Below are 18,397 nucleotides of genomic sequence, written 5' to 3' on the forward strand. Positions count from 1 at the left end.
GGGGGGGAACTCATGGGCAGAGAGTGTTCCAGCCCAGGGTGGTTAGAGTGGGGACAGGGGAGAAAGAAGTGTTGTGGGAGCTCATAAGGGATGGTCAGGGACTTCCCACAATAGGAGATGCTAAGTTCTGAAGAATGAAAAGTATTTCCCAATGAAGTGGGAAAAAAGAGGTGAGAGATGAACACAGCTAAAGACAAAGGAAGGATCAGAGAATACAGGGCCTCTGACACTCAGGTAAGAGGCATGGAGTCTGTCCAGAGGACGCTGGGGAGCCATGCGAGGGCTGTGAGCAAGAGAAGGGCAGGGTCACCATTAGGGGTAGAAAGACCACAAGGAGGGTGAGCTGGAAGGAGAGAGACTGCAGGCGGCTGAGATGAGGAACCAGGTGGCAGAGGAGGAGGAGCTGGGCTGGGGCTGTGGATGGAAAGTAGGCAATGAAAACAGGGAAGTGGGGTCAGGAGGGACGGGGCTCTGCACTGATAGGCTCTGGGGGCTGAGGGAGAGTCAGAAGTGAGACTGGTACCCAGAAATCTGGCCTTTGGCTAGTTGGGCCATGGGGCCATCCTTGAGTTGGGAAACCTGGGAGGAGCAGGTTGGGGGATTAAGTGTCCCCTTGAGAGCCCCCTCCAGGACTTCTTACCTGGACCTGGGCCGTCTGCAGCTCACGCCCTGCCCGCTCCCTGGCGGCTGCCTCCTCCTCCAGCTGCTCCCGTAGCCCTGCCACCTCAGCCTCCAAGGCTCGCACCCGGGACCCCAAGGCCAACTTTGCCCTGGTCTCCTCCTGCAGCAGCTCCTGTAGATAGAGAGGAGAATGCATGTCAGGCATGGGCAGAGGGGTGGAAGGTGCGGGGATGGGGGCTTGGTGCTGACGGTGGGCTGCAGTTACCTGGCTGTCGTGCAGCTGGGCCTCTGTGCTGCTCAGCTCTTTGCTCAGCCTGATGGCTCTGGACTCAGCCTCGCTCAGTGCCCCAGACATGTTCTCAAGTTCAGCCTGTGGGGAAGGGGTACCTTCTAATGGCGGCTTCCACCCAGTAGACCCTATCGGTTCCTCTACCGCCCATCTCTACCACACGTGGCCGGTGGGAATGTAAAATGGTGCAGCTGCTATGGAAAACAGTCTGGCAGGACCTCAAATGGTTAAACATAGAGTTACCATATTGCCTAGCAATTCTGCTCCTGGGTATATACCCAAGAGAAGTGAAATACATGTCTACGCAAAAAACTGTGTACAGGAGTGTTCTTAGCAGGAAGATTCACATCAGCAGAAAAGGAGAAACACCCAAATGTCCATCAGCTGACGAATGGGGAAACAAAATGTGCCTAGGAAATATTCTAAGCACTTTACAGCTATCGGTTCACTAGATTCACCCACCAACCTTATGAGGTAGTTATTATTCCCAGTTTACATAAAGGAAAGCTGAGGCACAGAGAGGTAAGGAAATGTGCCTAAGATCACAGCTACAAGTGATGGAACTGAGATTTGAGCCCAGGTAGAATGGCTCTAGGGCTGTGCTTTCCACTATGGTAGCCCCTACCCATATGTGACTATTTAAACTAAAATTAAATAAAGTGAAAATCCAGTTCCTCAATTGTACTTGTCACATTTCGAGTGCTCACTAGCCAAGTAGATAGTACTAATACAGAACTTTTACAACACTAAAGAAACTTCTACTGGATAGTGCTGCCTAGAACTCCTGCTATCGGCCACCAAACTCTACTTTTGGTGTCACTTTTATTTTTGTAATATGTAAAGTGCTTACTTACTACAGTGACCACTACATAGCATGGTTCCATTTGGGGCAGACCTTAGCTATTCCCCCAAATCCATTCTCCCCTGGTCCCACTGTAACAGGCTATTTACTAGACCATGGCTGCCAGCTAGAAACTACATTTCTTATCCTCCCTTGCAGCTAGCTGTGGTCATGTGATTATGTTATGGCCAATGGATTGCAAGCAAAGTGATGTATGCAAATTCTGTCCCTTGCTAAACTGGAGCACAGATGTGCCTATAATCCAGATTGCACTCTGAAGATGAAGTTGTGCAGCAACAAGAGGAAGAAATCTGGGTCTTGAGTCACCTCGTGGAACATAGTGTCTGGCCAGCCTCGACTACTTGAGTCTGTTTCTTGAGAGGGAAAGGCAGATGTCTTTTATTTAAGCTGATTAATTCTGGGTCTATTTGCTATAGTAGCCTAACATTTACCCTGGGTCTCTGTTCATCTGGAAATTAAAAACTGTAACGGTGTTTTCCCCCGGAGGGATTGGAGAATTAAAAGTTATTCTTTCCTCCGTTCTTTTTTGCTTGTTTGTATTCTCAATAATGAACAGATATCAATTAGTCATTTCATTAAGACATAATGCAATTAAATTAAAAAACCCACTATTCTCCTAATAGTCACAGAATGATATTGTCCAGGCATTCACACCAGGCGTTTCTAATCAGACCATAGATTATTGAAGGCCAGAGAACAGAATGGAGGGTGAGGGCTGTGGCAGGGTTAAGAGCTACAGGGTCAGGCAGGCCTGGGTTCGGGTTTTGCTCTCAGTGACCTTAGACAATCAACTTCACCTCCCTGGGCCTCAGTTTCCTCATGTGTAAAGTGGGAACAATATTAGCACTTTCCCTAAAGGAGAGAGTCAGGAAGATTTAGTGAAATATATAGGATGCTTTTCGTACATAATAACCGCTCACCAAATACCGTGTTTGCTCGAAAATAAGACCTAGACAGACAATCAGCTCTAATGCATCTTTTGGAGCAAAAATTAATATGACCTGGTCTTATAATAACATAAGACCCGGTCTTATGTAACATAAGACCGGGTCTTATATTAAAGGCCCGGTCCTATATAAGACTGGATCTTATATTAATTTTTGCATTAGAGCTGATTGTCCGGCTAGGTCTCATTTTCGGGGAAACGCAGTACTAGCTATTCATGCCTGATTATGTTGGATAAGTTGGGAGGGGCAATGGGGTTGATGTGGACCAAACAGAAACCCAGAGAGGGCAGGTATCTCACCCAAGGTCACGCAGCAGAGATCACTACTGCCCTGGCCACCCCACTCACCTGGGCTCGCTGCAGCTTCTCGGCAACCTCTGCTCGTGCCCGCTCCCCATCACCAGCCCGGCCCTGCACCTCCTGCAGCTGTGACTCCAGGCGGCGCCTCCGCTGCTCACCCTCCTGACGCGTCGCCTGCAGGTTACTCAGCTCCACCCGTAGCTCAGACACCTCTGTCTCCAGAGCCAACCGGGTCTTTTCCCATGCACCTTTGCCCTGGCAGGGGAGAGACAAACAAAGATTTATGATTCCCTCCACCAACTAGGCCTGGCACACTCCTGTCTCAGGGCCTTTGCACTGTCTATTCCCCCTGGAATTCCTCAAATACCCAGGTACTTTACTGCCTCAGGGCCTTTGTACTCTCTGTTCCTTCTGTCTGGAATACACTTCGCCCTGACGCCAAGATGGTTCACTCCTCACCTCCCTCAGTTTTTCACTCAGATGTCACCTTTTCACAGAACCCTCCATGGCCCCCAGTTAAAATCACAAACCCCCCACTTAGCACTCTGATCCCCCTTTCCTGATCATTTTCCCACAGCATTATTACCCCAATATCTATTATGAACGTGTATTATATTGTTTACTCTCTGCCTCTCCATTAAAACAAGAGCCCCACAAGGAAGGGAGCACGGGTGGTTGTGTTGACTGCTGGGTCCCCAGAATCATCCCTGGAACACAGTATGCACTGAATTCATGCTGAATGACAGGTGGAATGAGGACATGAACACGCAAGGAAAGAACCTCAGACAGCTGGGCTGGCCTAGAACCAGCCAGAGGTACCTCCTCCAACCCAGCACCCTGCCGCGCCACCATGGCCCCCCAAACCCCCACTCTGCCCCGACCCACCCTCCGGGCCTGCTCCAGCTGCTCCGCCAGCTCTCCCAGCGCTTGGCTGTGGCGCTGCCTCAGCTCCTGCACTGCCGCCTCATGAACGCGCGTCTCTTCCTCCAGAGCCTTCTTCAATTCTGTCACCTCCTGTTCCCTCTTGGACCTTTGTTGGAGGAAGGGGGCAGGAAATAAAATTCCAGAGCAGAGGAAGGTAGGGGCTTTGGGGGAGCCCTCTTAACAGCAGTTGTGCTGGTTTATTTTTTCTCTCCAAGGATGGGGACCTCACTCTATATTCCCCAAAGGGATCTGGACAGCGATGCTGTGAGAGGAGTGTGGCTCTGAGGGTAAACTCCTGCTCATCTTTCAAAACCCTATTCAAAAGGCCCCTTTCCAAGGACACCTTCCTGGACTCTCTCATAGATGTGGTTTAGGGGTCTTCTCTTACCATGTTACGTTACTCCATGAAAGCATGCTGTGTTCTGGATTGGGTCTGTTTTTAGTCCAAATCTGCCTCCTCTAGACCAGGAGTTTCTGGGGGCAATGCCTGGGTCTGACTCATCTCTGTCCCCAGCTGGCCCGGTCCATACCCAGAGCTGGTGCTCAGTAAACAAATGAGTGACTAAACCTCTGTGCAGATGGAGAGCTCGCACACAAGCCCTTCTCCTCCTCCACCCACCCTGCATATGCTCGGGCTGTGCCAGCTGCCGGGCAGTCCGGCCTCACCGGAGCTCCTGCTGTGCGTTGGTGGAGTCCAGAGTGTCCTCCAGCTCGCCCCGCAGCGCCTCCAGCTCCTCGCTCAGGTCCCGGCGCTGCTTCTCCGCCTTGGCCCTGGCCATACGCTCGGCCTCCAGGTCCTCCTGGGCCTCAGACAGCCCTGCTTGTGCCTCCCGCAGGGACTTGAGCAGCTGGGCCCGGGCTCCGCCTTCCTCCTCCACCCTAGGGGTGGACAAGGGCCATGGAGTTGGTACATAGGCAGGCAGGGGGCAGGGATGACTTCTGGGGTGGACAGGCCAGACGTGGACTTTGAGGGGGCCAGACCCAGTTTCAAACCCCAGTTCTGCCCCTGGGTATGTGCCTCCAGTACGCAGAGCCTGTTTTCTTAGCTGCAAAGTGGGAATGACACTAACAGTAATCACAGGGACATTTATTAAGCTCCTGCCACGTGCAAACCCTTGATTTTATCATCTCACTTAATGCTCACCCCAAATGAGGAAAATGAGGTACAGAGTGAGGAAAGTACTTGCTCTGGCCACATGGTCAGTGAGTGGCAGAGCTGACCTCAGAGTCCCGCCTTATAACCCCTACGGGACATGGCCTCTTGCAAAGAGAGGCTGGATCAAGGGGCGGTGCTGACTGGGGATTAAGTCCTCAGGGAACTGTGCAGACCAGGGTTTGTAGCCCCTGCTGGGTCACCTGCCCTGGCAAGTGACAACCTCTCTGAATAGCAGGTCTGTGAGAGGACATAACACCCCACTTCACAGGGCTGCCGTGAGGATGGCAATAAAAATAATGAGTGTAAAAGGCTACATGCTGCATGATTCCTTTTACATGAAATATCAAGAATAGTTAAGTCCTGTGTGGACAGAAAGCAGACTGGTGATGCTAGGGGCTGGGGGGAGGGGGAAATGCAGTGACTGCTTAATGGGTACCAGGCTTCCTTCCGGGGTGATGAAAACGTTCTGGAGCCAACACCGGGAATGCACCAAATGCCACTGAACTGTACACTTTAAAATGATTAATTTTATGTTCTGTGACTTTCATCTCAATGTAAAAAAAAATAACAAGAACAGATAAATAAAATAATAACAAGTAGTAACAGACACACCCAGCATTTACCTAGGGCTTAGGGTGTGCCAAGCATTTCATGAGGACTTTCTTATTTAATCCCCACACTAATCCTAGGAGTGACTTCTAAAGTCACCCCATTTTACAGACGAAGAAGCTGAGGCTAGAGAGGTGATATCAGTTGGGTGAGGTCACGTAGCCAGAAAGCGAAGGAGCCAGGATTTGAACTTGGGGGTTCTTACACACACACACACACACACACACACACACACACACCATGTACCAGAGATTCTAAGACGCATTTTCTATAATCAAGAGCGTCTCAGATTGCATGAAGCACAATGGTTAAAAAGCATCTGAAATACCCAGCACCATATCTGGCACAGTATTTGTGAATGACTGTGATTTTAATGATCATGATTCCTAAGCCGGCCAGACCACTTATCAAATCACAGCCTATGTGGTGTCGGGAGGCTGAGGGGGCGGGGTTGGGGGGAGCGGGGGAAAATCACATTTTCTTGCCCCAATTCTGCACCCAGAACTAGGCAAGTTACTAGACACCAGGGCTTTGTTTCACTTTTCCCTTAACCAGGTGGACTTAGATCTCTCGCTAGGGCCATTTTACACAAGGGAACACTGAGGCTCAGAAGGGGTGTGTGGCACATGTGTGGGTGGTGAGTGGCTCGGCTGGGCTTGGCACCCAGGAGGGTCTCGCTGGCGTGCCCCCCACACTGGCAGGCCACACGCGCACACTGCACACCCCACCAAGCCCGCCCCTGCACCTGGCCATAGCAGCCTGCAGCTCCTCCTCCTTGCGGCCCAGCTGGGCCCGCAGCTCCTCCACCCGCTGCTGCTGCTCCACCATCTGCTCCTGCAGCTCCGAGCTCTCCCCGTCCAGGCGCCGTTTCAGCTTCTCCAGCTCCTGGCGGCCCTTCTCCTCCTTCCGTAGGCGGTCTGGAGGTGGGAGAGGGGGCCATGTGCGAGGGCTCCACACCCACAGGCCTGGCAGCTCCCACGGAGACCCACAGCCCCAGCACAGGCAGGGTGCCAGGCGCAGCATCTCCCTCTATGCCTCCTCCTCATTCCAGCTTGCCCATCTTGGGGAACACCCGTGTCCCCCAGACACCGTCCTCTCCTCCTCGCCTCCAATGAGAGCCCCTGCTCCTGCTCACTGACTGTCTTTGCCTTGTCCTCTCCTCCCCATCTCCCCAGCCTCCTCCTGCAATCACTCCATTCTGCTTCTGATTCTGAGTCTATAGCAAGGGACAGAGAGACAGAAAAAGTGCCTGAAAAAGTGAGTGGGGCAGTGAGAGAGAGAGAGAGAGAGAGAGAGAGAGAGAGAGACCCAAGACACCAAAGAGAGAGCAATAAAATGGGATTGAGAGAGACAGAAACTACGTAAGAGCTGGGAGGACACCCACTCGGTCCCAAGCCTTCTTTCCTGCCCCCATTTAGCAGATATGACCACTGAGGCCCTGTGGCACTGGAGGCTCCCCGAGAAGATGCCTCCCCATGGCTCCCTAGTGGGGGCGGGCACTCACCCTCCATGTCTGCAATCGTGGCCTCGTATTTCAATCGGAGCTTATTGAGGCTCTTGACCTTTTCCTCCTCCTCGGCGGCCTGGGATGAGAAGTCGGCCAGACGCTCCTCCAGTAGCCTCCGTTCCTGAGGGTGGTGAGAGAAGGGGGGGCCATCAGGAGCAGCACCCCCACCCGACCCTCGTCTTTGGTCTCATTCTCATTTGCCTTTCTGCTCATCTCCATCCTTCCCTGACCCTCCTGCTGCCAAGCCCTTCATCCCTTCCCATTCTCTTGGGTCTATACACCCACCCCAACTCACCAGCACATCTGTCAACTGCCATGTAGACTCCAGTTACTGGGAGTGCACCACCATTCATTGACCACCTTCCCATAGAGGGACCCTGAGAGTGATTCTAATCATTTGCTCTCCCAAACAACACGGCGGCCAACATTCTTGGACACCTTCTGCATTCGTGTGTGAGGTCTGGACCCTTGCTACTGCCCAAACTATGGTTCATGGACAAGCAGCATCAAATCAAACAGACGCTTGTTAGAGACAGCAAATCTCAGTTCCACCCTAGACCAGCTGCGTCAGATTCTGCATCTTAACAAGCTCCCCATATGATTCCCATGCACATGGGAGTTTGAGAAGCACGGGCTGGGAGCAGTACTTTTCACACCATGAGCAGTTTTGGAAATCCCATGTAGTGGGTTGGCATGACCCTCAAAACGAAGGCAATAGAACAGAGTAGAATAGAATAGGTATTGTACTACAGGAATGTTCCAGAAAACTCCTGTATTATTGAACTCTCAACTCAGGGCACTGATCCTCCTAGAAGCCTAAGTTCACCTTGCCCACCCCTGGAACAGATCAGGCCACCCTCTCCACAATTTTCTGTTCTTTTCTGACACAGTTTATAATTAAGTCACAAAATGTGAATATGTTTACTTCCTCTGGTAACCCTTTCTCCCACCTGTGAGGGCATGAATGGTTCTCTAGCTAGTTCAAGACCACATCCCCTGCGCCTAGCCCACACTTAGCTGTAGCAGGTTAAAGATGGTGGCAGATTCTTCGCTGGGTCCCCATCCAGGGATGGAGTCTAATTCCCCACCCCTTGGAGCTGTGACTGCTTTAAGCTCAGTGGTCTGCAAGCCACAGCTTGCAGGCCAAATCTGGCCCACTGCCTGTCTCTATAAATACAGTTTTATTGGGACACAGCCATGCACATTTGGTTATGTACGGTCTGTGGCTGCTCTCATGCTACAACGGCAGAACTGAGTGGTTGTTACAGAAATGGAGTGGTCCACAAATATTTATTTACTACCTGGCCTTTTAAAGAAAATATTTGCCAAAATCTGATCTACAGAATTCAGTGGAAGTGACACTGTGTCAGTTCCAGGCTTAAGCCTTTAAGAGGCCTGAATGCTTCTCTTCCCTTTCTCGGAGCCCTGAGCTGCCATGTCAGAAATCCAGGCTCGCCTGTGGGGAGAGAGGCCACATGGAGGAGCAACGAGACATCAGACATCCAGCCCCCACCACCATGCAATGGTGACTGCCAGAGAGAGCCACAGGCAGGACAGAGGAGGACCTGTGCTGCTGACCCACAGAACGATCGGCCAGCAGCACATGGCTTTGGGTGTCTGGTGATACAGCAGTAAGTAATGACACACAGTAGTTGCTCAATAAATGCCTGCTTGAGTGACAGTGTGACAAAGGGAGGCAAGGGGAGAGAAAGGGTTCAAGGGAAACACAGCTAAAACAGAGAGTGACAAAGACTCCAGAGGTGGAGGTCGCTGGGGGCAGATGCAGAGAGGGACCCACACACCCACCAATGCGCCCACTCCTCTGCCCTTGGGGGCTCACAGGCCATCACCGACCTTGCTCAGCTTGGCATTCTGATCTTCCAAGAGCAGCAGATCTTCCTCAAATTTCTTCAGCTTTGCCTCTGTCGTCACCTTCTCCAGTTGCAGCTTCTGCCGGGCCCCCTCCTCAGCCTCGAGGTGGGTCTCCAGCTCCTGGAGTAGGGAAGCGGGGTGGGTGGTGAGGATCCGCTGGGAGCTGGGGTAGAGGAGACAGTGTACAGACTCCCGGGGCTTCTGACTCAGACAGACCCACACTCTGGGTGAGGCTGGGAAGGATCAAACCCTTTCTAGTCTTCTTGTTTAATTCATTAGCTCAACAAGCATTTATTGAGTGCCTAGTGTATGCCGTGACATCTGGTAAAATTGGAAGAACCTAAAATGGCCTAACCACAAGACTTCCGACCATTCTGCTCCCATGGATAAGGTCCCCTAGCCAAGGGACCAGGCACAGAGCCTGCTTACACCTGTGTAGTGGACGTCAGTTGCCTGCCAGCCCTCAGAATTTAAGCAAACAAACCAATCACACCTTCCTGCAGGAACCAGGGGTCACCTCATCCTCTTGTTGCTACAAAGCTGCCTCCCACAGCCACAGCTTGCTCACTCTATTTCCTGAGGGCACCCCTGTGTGGCTCTCTGTGGTGTGGTGTCTGCCTCCCTCAGGCTGTGAGTTTTTGTGACTAATAAACTGCTGTCTATCTCATTCGTCCAGAGTTGGGTGTGGTGTGTTAGGCCATCTCCATGACCGAAGGGCAGCATGCCTCCCTCACCAACGGGGTAAAGAAGAGGTGATTAAAGCACACCTGAGCTCTTGACATGTGGCCAGGGTGACTGAGCAACTGAATTTTCCATTTAATTTTTTTTATTTCAAATTTAAAAACAGACAATCACTGGAAAACTTTTAAGTATGTTTGGAATAACTTGGGTACGTAAATGTACTTTTTCAGCTGAAGAAGCTATGAAACACAAATGCAGATGAAGTACTGCCAAAGACAATTGAGCATCTGAGCTGAGATGTGCCACAAGTGTGAAGTACACACTGGATTTTGAGGGGCAACCATGGTGGGGAGGGGGCAGCTGGCCTGTGAATGCAGCAGCTCAGAGGCAGATGGAGCCAGGAGAAGGATAGCGGCAGAGACCAGAGGCTATCACTTCAGCACCTGGATCCAGCCATGCCTGAAGTTCATGCATGCTGGAGTTCCCCATGATTTAAACCAAAAAAGTATCCTTTTTGCTTAAGCCACTTTGAGCTGAGTTTTCTGCAGATTCATGGTCCAAAGACACATGGTTTGCAGAAGCAAAGGTGGGTGGGGTAGACAGAAGGGTAGGGGGAGGTGGCCTGTGGGCACTTGGAGACCAGACCTGTATGTGCTGCTGCAGCCTCTTCTTCTCATTTTGCAGCTGCCGGCTGCACTCCTCCTCCTCACCCACACGGGCCTCCAGCTCTGCTACTACCAGCTCCAGCTCCTGCTTGCGGGCTGCCAGCCGCCCCCTGGTCTCCTCGGCCTCAGCACACAGCTCTGCCTCTGCTCGCAGTTGGTCTGCCAGGCGGGCGCGCTCCTCTTCCAGCTAGGGATGGGGTAGGAGGTCAGTGGTCAGCAGGCAGTGCTCCCAGGATGGCTTTCAGCGGGGCACCAGGTCCCTCCTGCCCCAATTTGCTCTGCTCTGACATACAGCTCCCGAAGCCATTCCTACCTACCCCAGGTCCCCATCGCAGGATGACTCCACATCCTTCTCGTCACGGAGTCAGACCCCTGGGTGCCGTCCTCTCCCTCACCTCCTCACAGCCCATCAGTCTCAGCCCCTCCCACCCCTCCTGCCCCTGACTCTCTCCGCTCTGTCCCCTCTTCTGTCCCCCAACCCCAAAAGGCCAGGCCTCATCCTTTCCCAGCGGATTTTCTCCCCAGCCTCTTTCCCAGACTCCTGGCCTCCATCCAGTCTCTGCCTCTTCCAGTGCATCCTCCAGACAGCCCGAGAGAGGCCTTTCACTCATCTCACATCTCATTTCACACTCCTATGCCTAACAATTTACTCAAAGGAAACAGTTCAGAAAAAGTGAACAGACAAATGCTCAAGGGGTTCGCTTCAGCATTATTTTAAGACGCCAGAAATACAGGAAACAATCAATCAATAGTCCACTGCCTGTGAACCATAGCCCTGCCATATGGCAGAGCTCCTGGAGCCCAGCCCGCTGAGCATCTTGGTTTGGCAGAATCAGCCCTCCACCCAATACCCTGGCTCCATCCCCAGGGCCCTACATCCTGTACATCACGGCTCAGCCACACCACATAATTTTGTATCCTATTGGGCCCCAGCACGCCTTGGCTTTGCCCTATCCTACCCCTTCTCCCCACAGCCCTGCCCTGCGCACCTCCGGCTCAGCTGGAATCCCCACCCCCCTCAACTTGGCTCCGCCCACAGCCACACCCCATCCACGGCCCCACTTCTTACCTGCGTCAAGCGGGTCCGGAGCTCGCCTGCCTCGCGGGCACTCTGCTGCTGTAGCTCCTGCACTTTCTGCAGCTCCTGAGCCCGCGCCTGCAGCACCTCATCCTGCCGCGTCACCTGCAGCAGTGGCTTCACCTAGGGGAAATCAAGGTAACGGAATAGGTAGGAGGCTGGTTGGCCCAGGAGCGGGGTGGGATTCCTGGGTTCCAAGGCCAGCTCCTCCACTGGCTCGCTGAGAGACTCACGCACGTTAGTCTCTAAGATGGGGATGATAACAGCCCCTACTGCACAAGGCTTTCGGAATGAGTTAACACTTGGAAAGAACAGTCAGGGGGACGTGGCAAGCAGCCCTAAACGTGTTCCTTTTTGGCTAAATAAACCCGTGCATACAAGAGACACTGGCTGCTGCTATTCTGTACCACGTTGTTTCTCAAAGTTCTTAGTCCCAGGTCCTATGGTGAGATGCACTTTACGTGGTGCGATTCAGGTGGGACTAACTGGCACCACACATACATCAATAACCAAAATGGAAGTTTCACAAAACCACCTCCCCCTTGCTAAGTGGGATACACTCAGATAATTTCTGTTCTGTTGCTTTCTATTCAGCTCTTAGCTCTACTTGATTCTTCTCCATGCAAGTCTTTTTCTATTCTATTTTCTTTTCTGCCCTAATTCGTAGCATTTATCACAGCGATAACTTTATATTTATTGGCGGGATTCATTCAGTGTTACCTGTCCACTGCCCCTGCTCTCCAGCCCCTGACCTAGGGTAGGCAAACTTTTTCTTAAAGGGCCAGCTAGGAAACATTTGAGGCTTTGCAGGCCATCCTGTCTCTATTTTAATGAGTCTACTCAGCTGCTATAAGGCAAAAGCAGCCACAGGCAATACAGTAACCAGTGGGCATTTACAAAAACGCGCATCTTGCACTGGGTTTGTGGACCCCTGCCCTAGACCAGGGGCTCCATGGGCACAGCTCTGCCTGTTTTTATTCACAATCTTATCACGATCCCTTAAAAAGTTACTGGAACATATTAGGTGCTCAGTTAACACTGGCTGAGGGCATACAGACTGACAGCTTAGACACTGTGTTCAGAATTACACTGAACAGCGGTGCTTTTACCTCCAAATCTCTACCCTCCTTCCTCCTGTCCAGTTCCCCATTGGGGGAACACCCTGTCCCCAAGCTCACAGAGGGCCTGAAGACCTGCTCTACCCCTCTGTTTCGGGTGGGCATATGACACCAGCCTGGCTCATCTGATGTGTAGGGACTGGTCTGGGATGGTCACATGATTCCAGCTAAGCCCTGAGAATGAAACCTGGGCCTCTGAGCTCTGAGACAGGAAAAGCCCCTGCTGGCCTAGCTAAGGAAGTGGGGCTCAATCTGCTGGTGGCTCCCATGGGGGAAACTGTGCAGGTGACCATCCCAGAAGAAAGCCAAATGTGAGACACAGAATGTTGAATAACTGACATCACTGTTTGCGCCCTTGTGCAATAAAGGCTTAACTCAGTAGGCCTGAGTTGTCAAAAACCCACTCATTTCAAAGGAAGGACTGGCTCTTGCCCAGCTCCTGGGAGATAATCTCTAAACCCTTGGAATATCCTGATAAGCGTGACTTTGTTTACCTGGGGGGCTTCTGCCGCGTGGTATCAACTTGACCTCTGGAGGGCTAGAGACTGAGTGACTAAGGTCAAACATGTGGGCGGTCAACCATGCCTATGTGACTGTCCCCAATAAAAACTCTGGACACTGAGGCTCAGGTGAACTTCCCCAGTAGGCAATATTGTTTCTAGAAGTTTATGTGCTGTCTATATGCCTTCACTGGGAGACACAACAGGAAGCACCTGGTTTCCCCTGGATTCTGCCCTGTGCACCAATCATTACTGCTGATTTTAATCTCTGTCCTTTCACTGTAATAAGCTATAACAATTAGTACAACAGCTTTTCTAAGTTCCAGGGAATCACTGAATCTGAGGGAGTCCTCGGGACTCTCAACTCAGCCCTGGATCCAGCTGCACCTGAAGCTATCCTGCATCTTTTACTCATGTTGGTTTGAGTCAGATTTTTTTGTCACTTGCTATCTAAAGAATCCTGGCTAACAAAGTTGAGGCTGATTGGTCCCATTTTACAGATGCAGAAAACTGAGGCCCAAACAAAGGAAGTCACTTGTTCAAGCAGACCTACCCCCAAGGTCCTTTCTCCTCGCTGTTCAGGCCACCTCATCTCCCCAAGTGCCCTCACCTTGATGAAGAGACGCCACCACTGCCAGTGTCTCAGCTTGAGGTAAGCTGCACAGTTCCGCTGCATGACCCTCAGTGCACTCTGCTGCTGCTGCCGCTTCTGGAAGGCCCTGAGTGGGGAAACAGGTGTGTGGCAGGGTGGGTGCTCAGCCCCTCCAGGCCCAGTTCCGTTAGCAACAGAGCGAAGCTCCCTTCAACTAACCAACCATTATTAAATGCCTACTGTGTGCAAGCATCATTGTAGTATTGGTAAATCTTGTTGTATACAGTTCATCACTCCTCTTGTCCTCAACTCTGTCTGCCCTGTACCCTCCCCTCTGTCCCCCCAGGCCTAGTTCAGGCCTCATCTTCGCTCCCCTAGACCCTCACCCTAGCTTCCTCCCCAGCCTCTCAGACTTTAGTCCATCCTCAACGCGCCTCCAGAGGGATCTTTCTACACCTGCCCCTCTCCTGCTCACAGCCCTCCTGTGGCTCCCCTGTGACCCTGGACAAGGTCCTGGACCCTCAGTCTGGTGTCTGGGAGTCCCTTTTCCTCTGATCCTTCCTCTGGGCCAGTTCCAAGGGAAAAGGAGAGACTCCTACAAACTTCCCACATTCCAGAAGTGTGCCGGGTTCTCACATCACCTGGCCTTCACACAAGCTGTTGCCCTGCCTGGAACACCGTTCCCATCCTCCTTTGCCCACCTGGTCATCAAGTGTAACATGGGGGCATCCTGGTCTGCAGGGCTTTCCGCTACACTTGTATGAACCCCATCAAAGCACATCTTGCCCCAGACTGTAACACTTTGTACTGGTATATGTCTCCTCTTTCAGACTCGAGTCCCTCAAGGGTTGGCCAGTAGGATGACGACCTTGACCTGGATTACCTGGGGCTTTCTCTGTGTCAGCACTGAAAATCATACCTCCTGGGAAACCTCCAGTCCCAGGCAAAGCAGGATGCTTGGTCACCCTATGGCGGAGTCTAGCTTTTCTCTGTGTCCTCAGCATTGCTCAGCAATGGGCCTGCCCACAGGGGCCTCAGGGACTGCAGAACAAGAAGCCTGGGCACCAAGCGACTCTATCCCTTTGTCTCAGCCATTCTACCATCTTGGAGGCCCTGCTATCTGGAGCTATCTGGTCAACCCCTGCCTGTCCCAGCCTTAGCCAATGGGACTCCAGGAGACAGTGTGGTGCCCCACCTGCGAGCCAGGTATCCTCGGGCAGCTGCCTGGAAGGACACAATGATGTCTGTGACCTTTAGGTCCCGCTCCTCTTCCAGCTGGGCCAGGACCCCTGCCCGGAAGAAGATCTTGCTCTGCCCCACACGGTAGAGGTTGGGGTCCAGTTCCAGGGCCTGGATCTATGAGGGGTGGGGGGGAATGGGTGAGGACAAGGAGGAGCAATGACAGGGGAGGTCCCAGCACCCCTCCTCCATACCTGGGACTACACACACACACACACATACACATACACACACACACACACACACACACACACACACACACACATACTCACCATCTTCTCACAGGCCTGCTTCCCATCCATAAAGCCCTTGGGGATGGCATTGGGTGTCAGGATTTCATACCTACAGTGGGTGGAGAGGGGTGGGGGAGGAGAGTTACAGCAAACTGTCACCCTGGCTGGCACGGTCTCAGAGTGACAAATGGCTATAACAATGATGATAATAACAAGAACAGTAAGAAAAATGAACATTCAATCATTTACTGAGTGCCACACACCGGGCTAGAAGCGTTAATATCACCACCAATGACACTGACAATAAAAGCTCCCCCTCCCTGGACACTTACCACGTGCTGACTATGAGTGTTTTATTACATCACCACCATCGAGACATAAAACAGCAGGGGGTCTCAGGATGGAAATGTAACAATAACCCGCACAAAAAAAGCAGCTGAAGTTTTTGAATACTTCTTATGTGTCAGGCCTTGAGTTAAGTGCTTTAAATCAGTTTCGTTGAAATTTCTGAGTGCCACTCAGAGTAAAAATAATACATTTTATAAACACATACGTGTCTGTCCTCAGAGCCTTTCCCCTGCTGGATCTTGACATTTCATATAAAATAAAGTGTGTTATATATACAATATACATACACATGCGTGTCAAATATAATATACATTGTTTTATGATTGGTGATCAAGAAATGTGTGTGTGTGTGTGTGTGTGTGTGTTTCTCAATCACCAGGGATCTTGTTAAAATGCAGATCCTAGTTCAGTAAAACTGGGCTGGGGCCTGAAAATTTGCATCTCTAACAAGCTGCCAGGAGATGCTGGTGCGGGGACCACACTTTGAGTAGCGAACTACAGATCTGCACTGACCAATGCAGCAGCTACTGGCCGGCCACATATGACTACTGAGCCCTTGAAATGTGGCCTGGGCAATTGAGGAACTGGATTTTTAATTGTATTTAATTTACACTAAGTGAAATTTCAATTTAAAAACTGAAGCAGCGTAAAAAATTTTTCTGTTAAACACAACTTTGCTGTTTTGATAGGATTACATACATTTCACTTTGACTGCTGGAAATGTAGTGTCCGAACTGAGATGTGTTATGGGTCAGACATACCGCATTTCGAAGACTTGGTAGGGAAAAAAGTATGCACGATATCTCACTATCAATTTTCATACTGACTACATGTTAATATTACCTAATATCTGGGGTGTATTGGGTTAAATAAAATGTCAACATTAATTCTGCCTGTTTCTTTTTACTTTAAAAAATATGACTACTAGAAAATTTTAAATTGTATATAGGGTTCATGTTCTATTTCTGGACAGTGCTGCTAAATGCAGCTTGTATGAGGTATAGTTTCTATTATAATATTTACCATATTATTGCTTCTTGTGTGTTGATATTTTTTGTTTTATCCTATTCCACTGCATTTTTAAAGAAATGCCGATTGCAACATGCCGATTGCAGCAGAGCACTCTACGCCCTTTCTCTCAGGGAGCACACCGAGTAGGTATTGCTCTCCTACATCACAGAGGAGAAAACTAAGGCCCGGCAAACCTAAGGAACTTGCCTGGAGTCCCCTGGCTCAGAAGTAGCAGTGGGGGACTCGGGACACGAGTATGGTGGCTTCCAGATCCAAGCCCCACCTCATCCCACACCCAGCTCACCTCTGCCGGAACTCCTGGAAAAGAATGCGGTTCGGGAAGCCCTGACGACAGATACGGATGCCCTCCAGGACGCCGTTACAGCGCAGCTGGTCCAGCACCAGCCTGGGCTCCAGCTTCCCGGCCTGCAGAGAGAGGGTCGTACAGGTGTCAGCGGTGGCCACTGGGGGAGGGGGGCGCCACTCATTGGATGGGGGGGTACCACTCATTGTAGGACAGCAGCCAAGGGAAACCAGGGGGAATGACCATTTTGGCCCATCGAAAAATGGTTGGCAATTTCATACGGTTCAACCTAATTTACTGAGCACCTACTACATATCAGGCAGAAATCCCTGCCCTGAGGGAGCTCACAGTCCACTGGGAAAGACTGACAATAAATGTGGTCAAGAAATAATTAATAAACAAAAGAAGTAAATAACAATAGATGCTAAGGAGGACAGAGGGAGGAAGGCTAGGGAAGCTGAATTAGCATATAGGCGAGTCGGCCAAGGTGTTATGTGAACAAAGCCCATAAATCATTATTTTTGGTAAAAATGATGAAAATTGTAAAAATCTAAACAGCACAAAAATTTAAATGATACATTCCAAAAGAGAACCTTTGCCTTGCCCCAGCCCCTAGAGTAGTCAACACAATTCCCCAGTTTCTTATGGAACCTTCTAGATTGGTTACACTCAGCTCAGGTAACACACTGGCACCTCCTGGGAAACTTCAAACAAACCAAATATCCAATGCTCTGGCCCTAGCCCAGGGCAGAATCTGAATCTCTGGAGGGTAGGAATTAAAACATGCCAACCACAAGTCTGGATCTTTTTCTAGGGCCATCTGGGCTTTTCTAATATTTATTCATTCATTAAACATTTATTGAATATTCACTGTATGCCATGCATTGTTCTAGGTGTTGGGGACTCAGCTGTGAAAAAAGAGATAAAAGTCCCTGCCCTCAGGTTTATTCATGTTCTGGCAAAAAGGAGTTTCTGTTTACCTATTACTATATATATCCTGTATTCCTTGGCAATAAGGCTTCAATATTGTGGGAGGGAGTGATCCCTCCCCCTCTGCTCTCCGTCCATAAGTGTATAGAACTGATATTACCATGGCTCCATGCGTGGTCATGTGACCCAGGCCTGGCCAATCAGAATGACTGGTCCAGGGGCACAAGAGCCATCCTGGCCAATGAGAGCCAGCCCTGGGACTTCTGCTAGAGCCACTAGACAAGAGGTCCTCTTTCCACTAGGGTTGCTGAACAAGAAGAATGAAAGCCTGGAGCCGCTGCAGGCTGCCTTGCCACTCCCAGGAGGAAGAGAAAGATTTATTCAGATAGAAGGCAACACATAGAAAAGCAGATCCAAGACGAGGAAAAAGACTCCTGACACCACCATTTGAACACCTGGATTCAGCTATAACTGAACCCAATAGTGGAATTTTCAATTAGGTGAACCTATACATTCTCACTTTTGCTTAAGCCAAAGTTGACACTCTCACAATCAAAAGAGCCCCAGAGAAATAGCTGGAAATTGGAAATAATAAATAGGAAGTTCTCACAA

General features: G+C 50.7%; 1 protein-coding gene across 11 annotated transcripts in view; it reads right to left on the reverse strand.

The window, feature by feature from the left end:
* The window catches only part of MYH14 (myosin heavy chain 14), a 91,727-nt gene that overhangs the window by 25,526 nt on the left and 47,804 nt on the right, over positions 1 to 18,397 (reverse strand). For all 11 annotated transcript variants that reach the window (XM_074315444.1, XM_074315443.1, XM_074315441.1 and 8 more), the window contains 14 exons: positions 16,856 to 16,977; positions 15,232 to 15,301; positions 14,916 to 15,076; positions 13,739 to 13,847; positions 11,502 to 11,633; positions 10,413 to 10,619; positions 9,069 to 9,206; positions 7,212 to 7,335; positions 6,453 to 6,624; positions 4,609 to 4,821; positions 3,904 to 4,048; positions 3,067 to 3,273; positions 887 to 991; positions 641 to 793 (listed from right to left, as the gene is read on the reverse strand). In XM_074315444.1, coding sequence (XP_074171545.1) covers positions 641 to 793; positions 887 to 991; positions 3,067 to 3,273; positions 3,904 to 4,048; positions 4,609 to 4,821; positions 6,453 to 6,624; positions 7,212 to 7,335; positions 9,069 to 9,206; positions 10,413 to 10,619; positions 11,502 to 11,633; positions 13,739 to 13,847; positions 14,916 to 15,076; positions 15,232 to 15,301; positions 16,856 to 16,977 — 2,058 coding nt within the window. The remainder of the gene's footprint in view (positions 1 to 640; positions 794 to 886; positions 992 to 3,066; positions 3,274 to 3,903; positions 4,049 to 4,608; positions 4,822 to 6,452; positions 6,625 to 7,211; positions 7,336 to 9,068; positions 9,207 to 10,412; positions 10,620 to 11,501; positions 11,634 to 13,738; positions 13,848 to 14,915; positions 15,077 to 15,231; positions 15,302 to 16,855; positions 16,978 to 18,397) is intronic.

Source organism: Rhinolophus sinicus, linkage group LG11, assembly GCF_036562045.2.
Source record: "Rhinolophus sinicus isolate RSC01 linkage group LG11, ASM3656204v1, whole genome shotgun sequence".
NCBI lineage: Eukaryota > Metazoa > Chordata > Mammalia > Chiroptera > Rhinolophidae > Rhinolophus > Rhinolophus sinicus.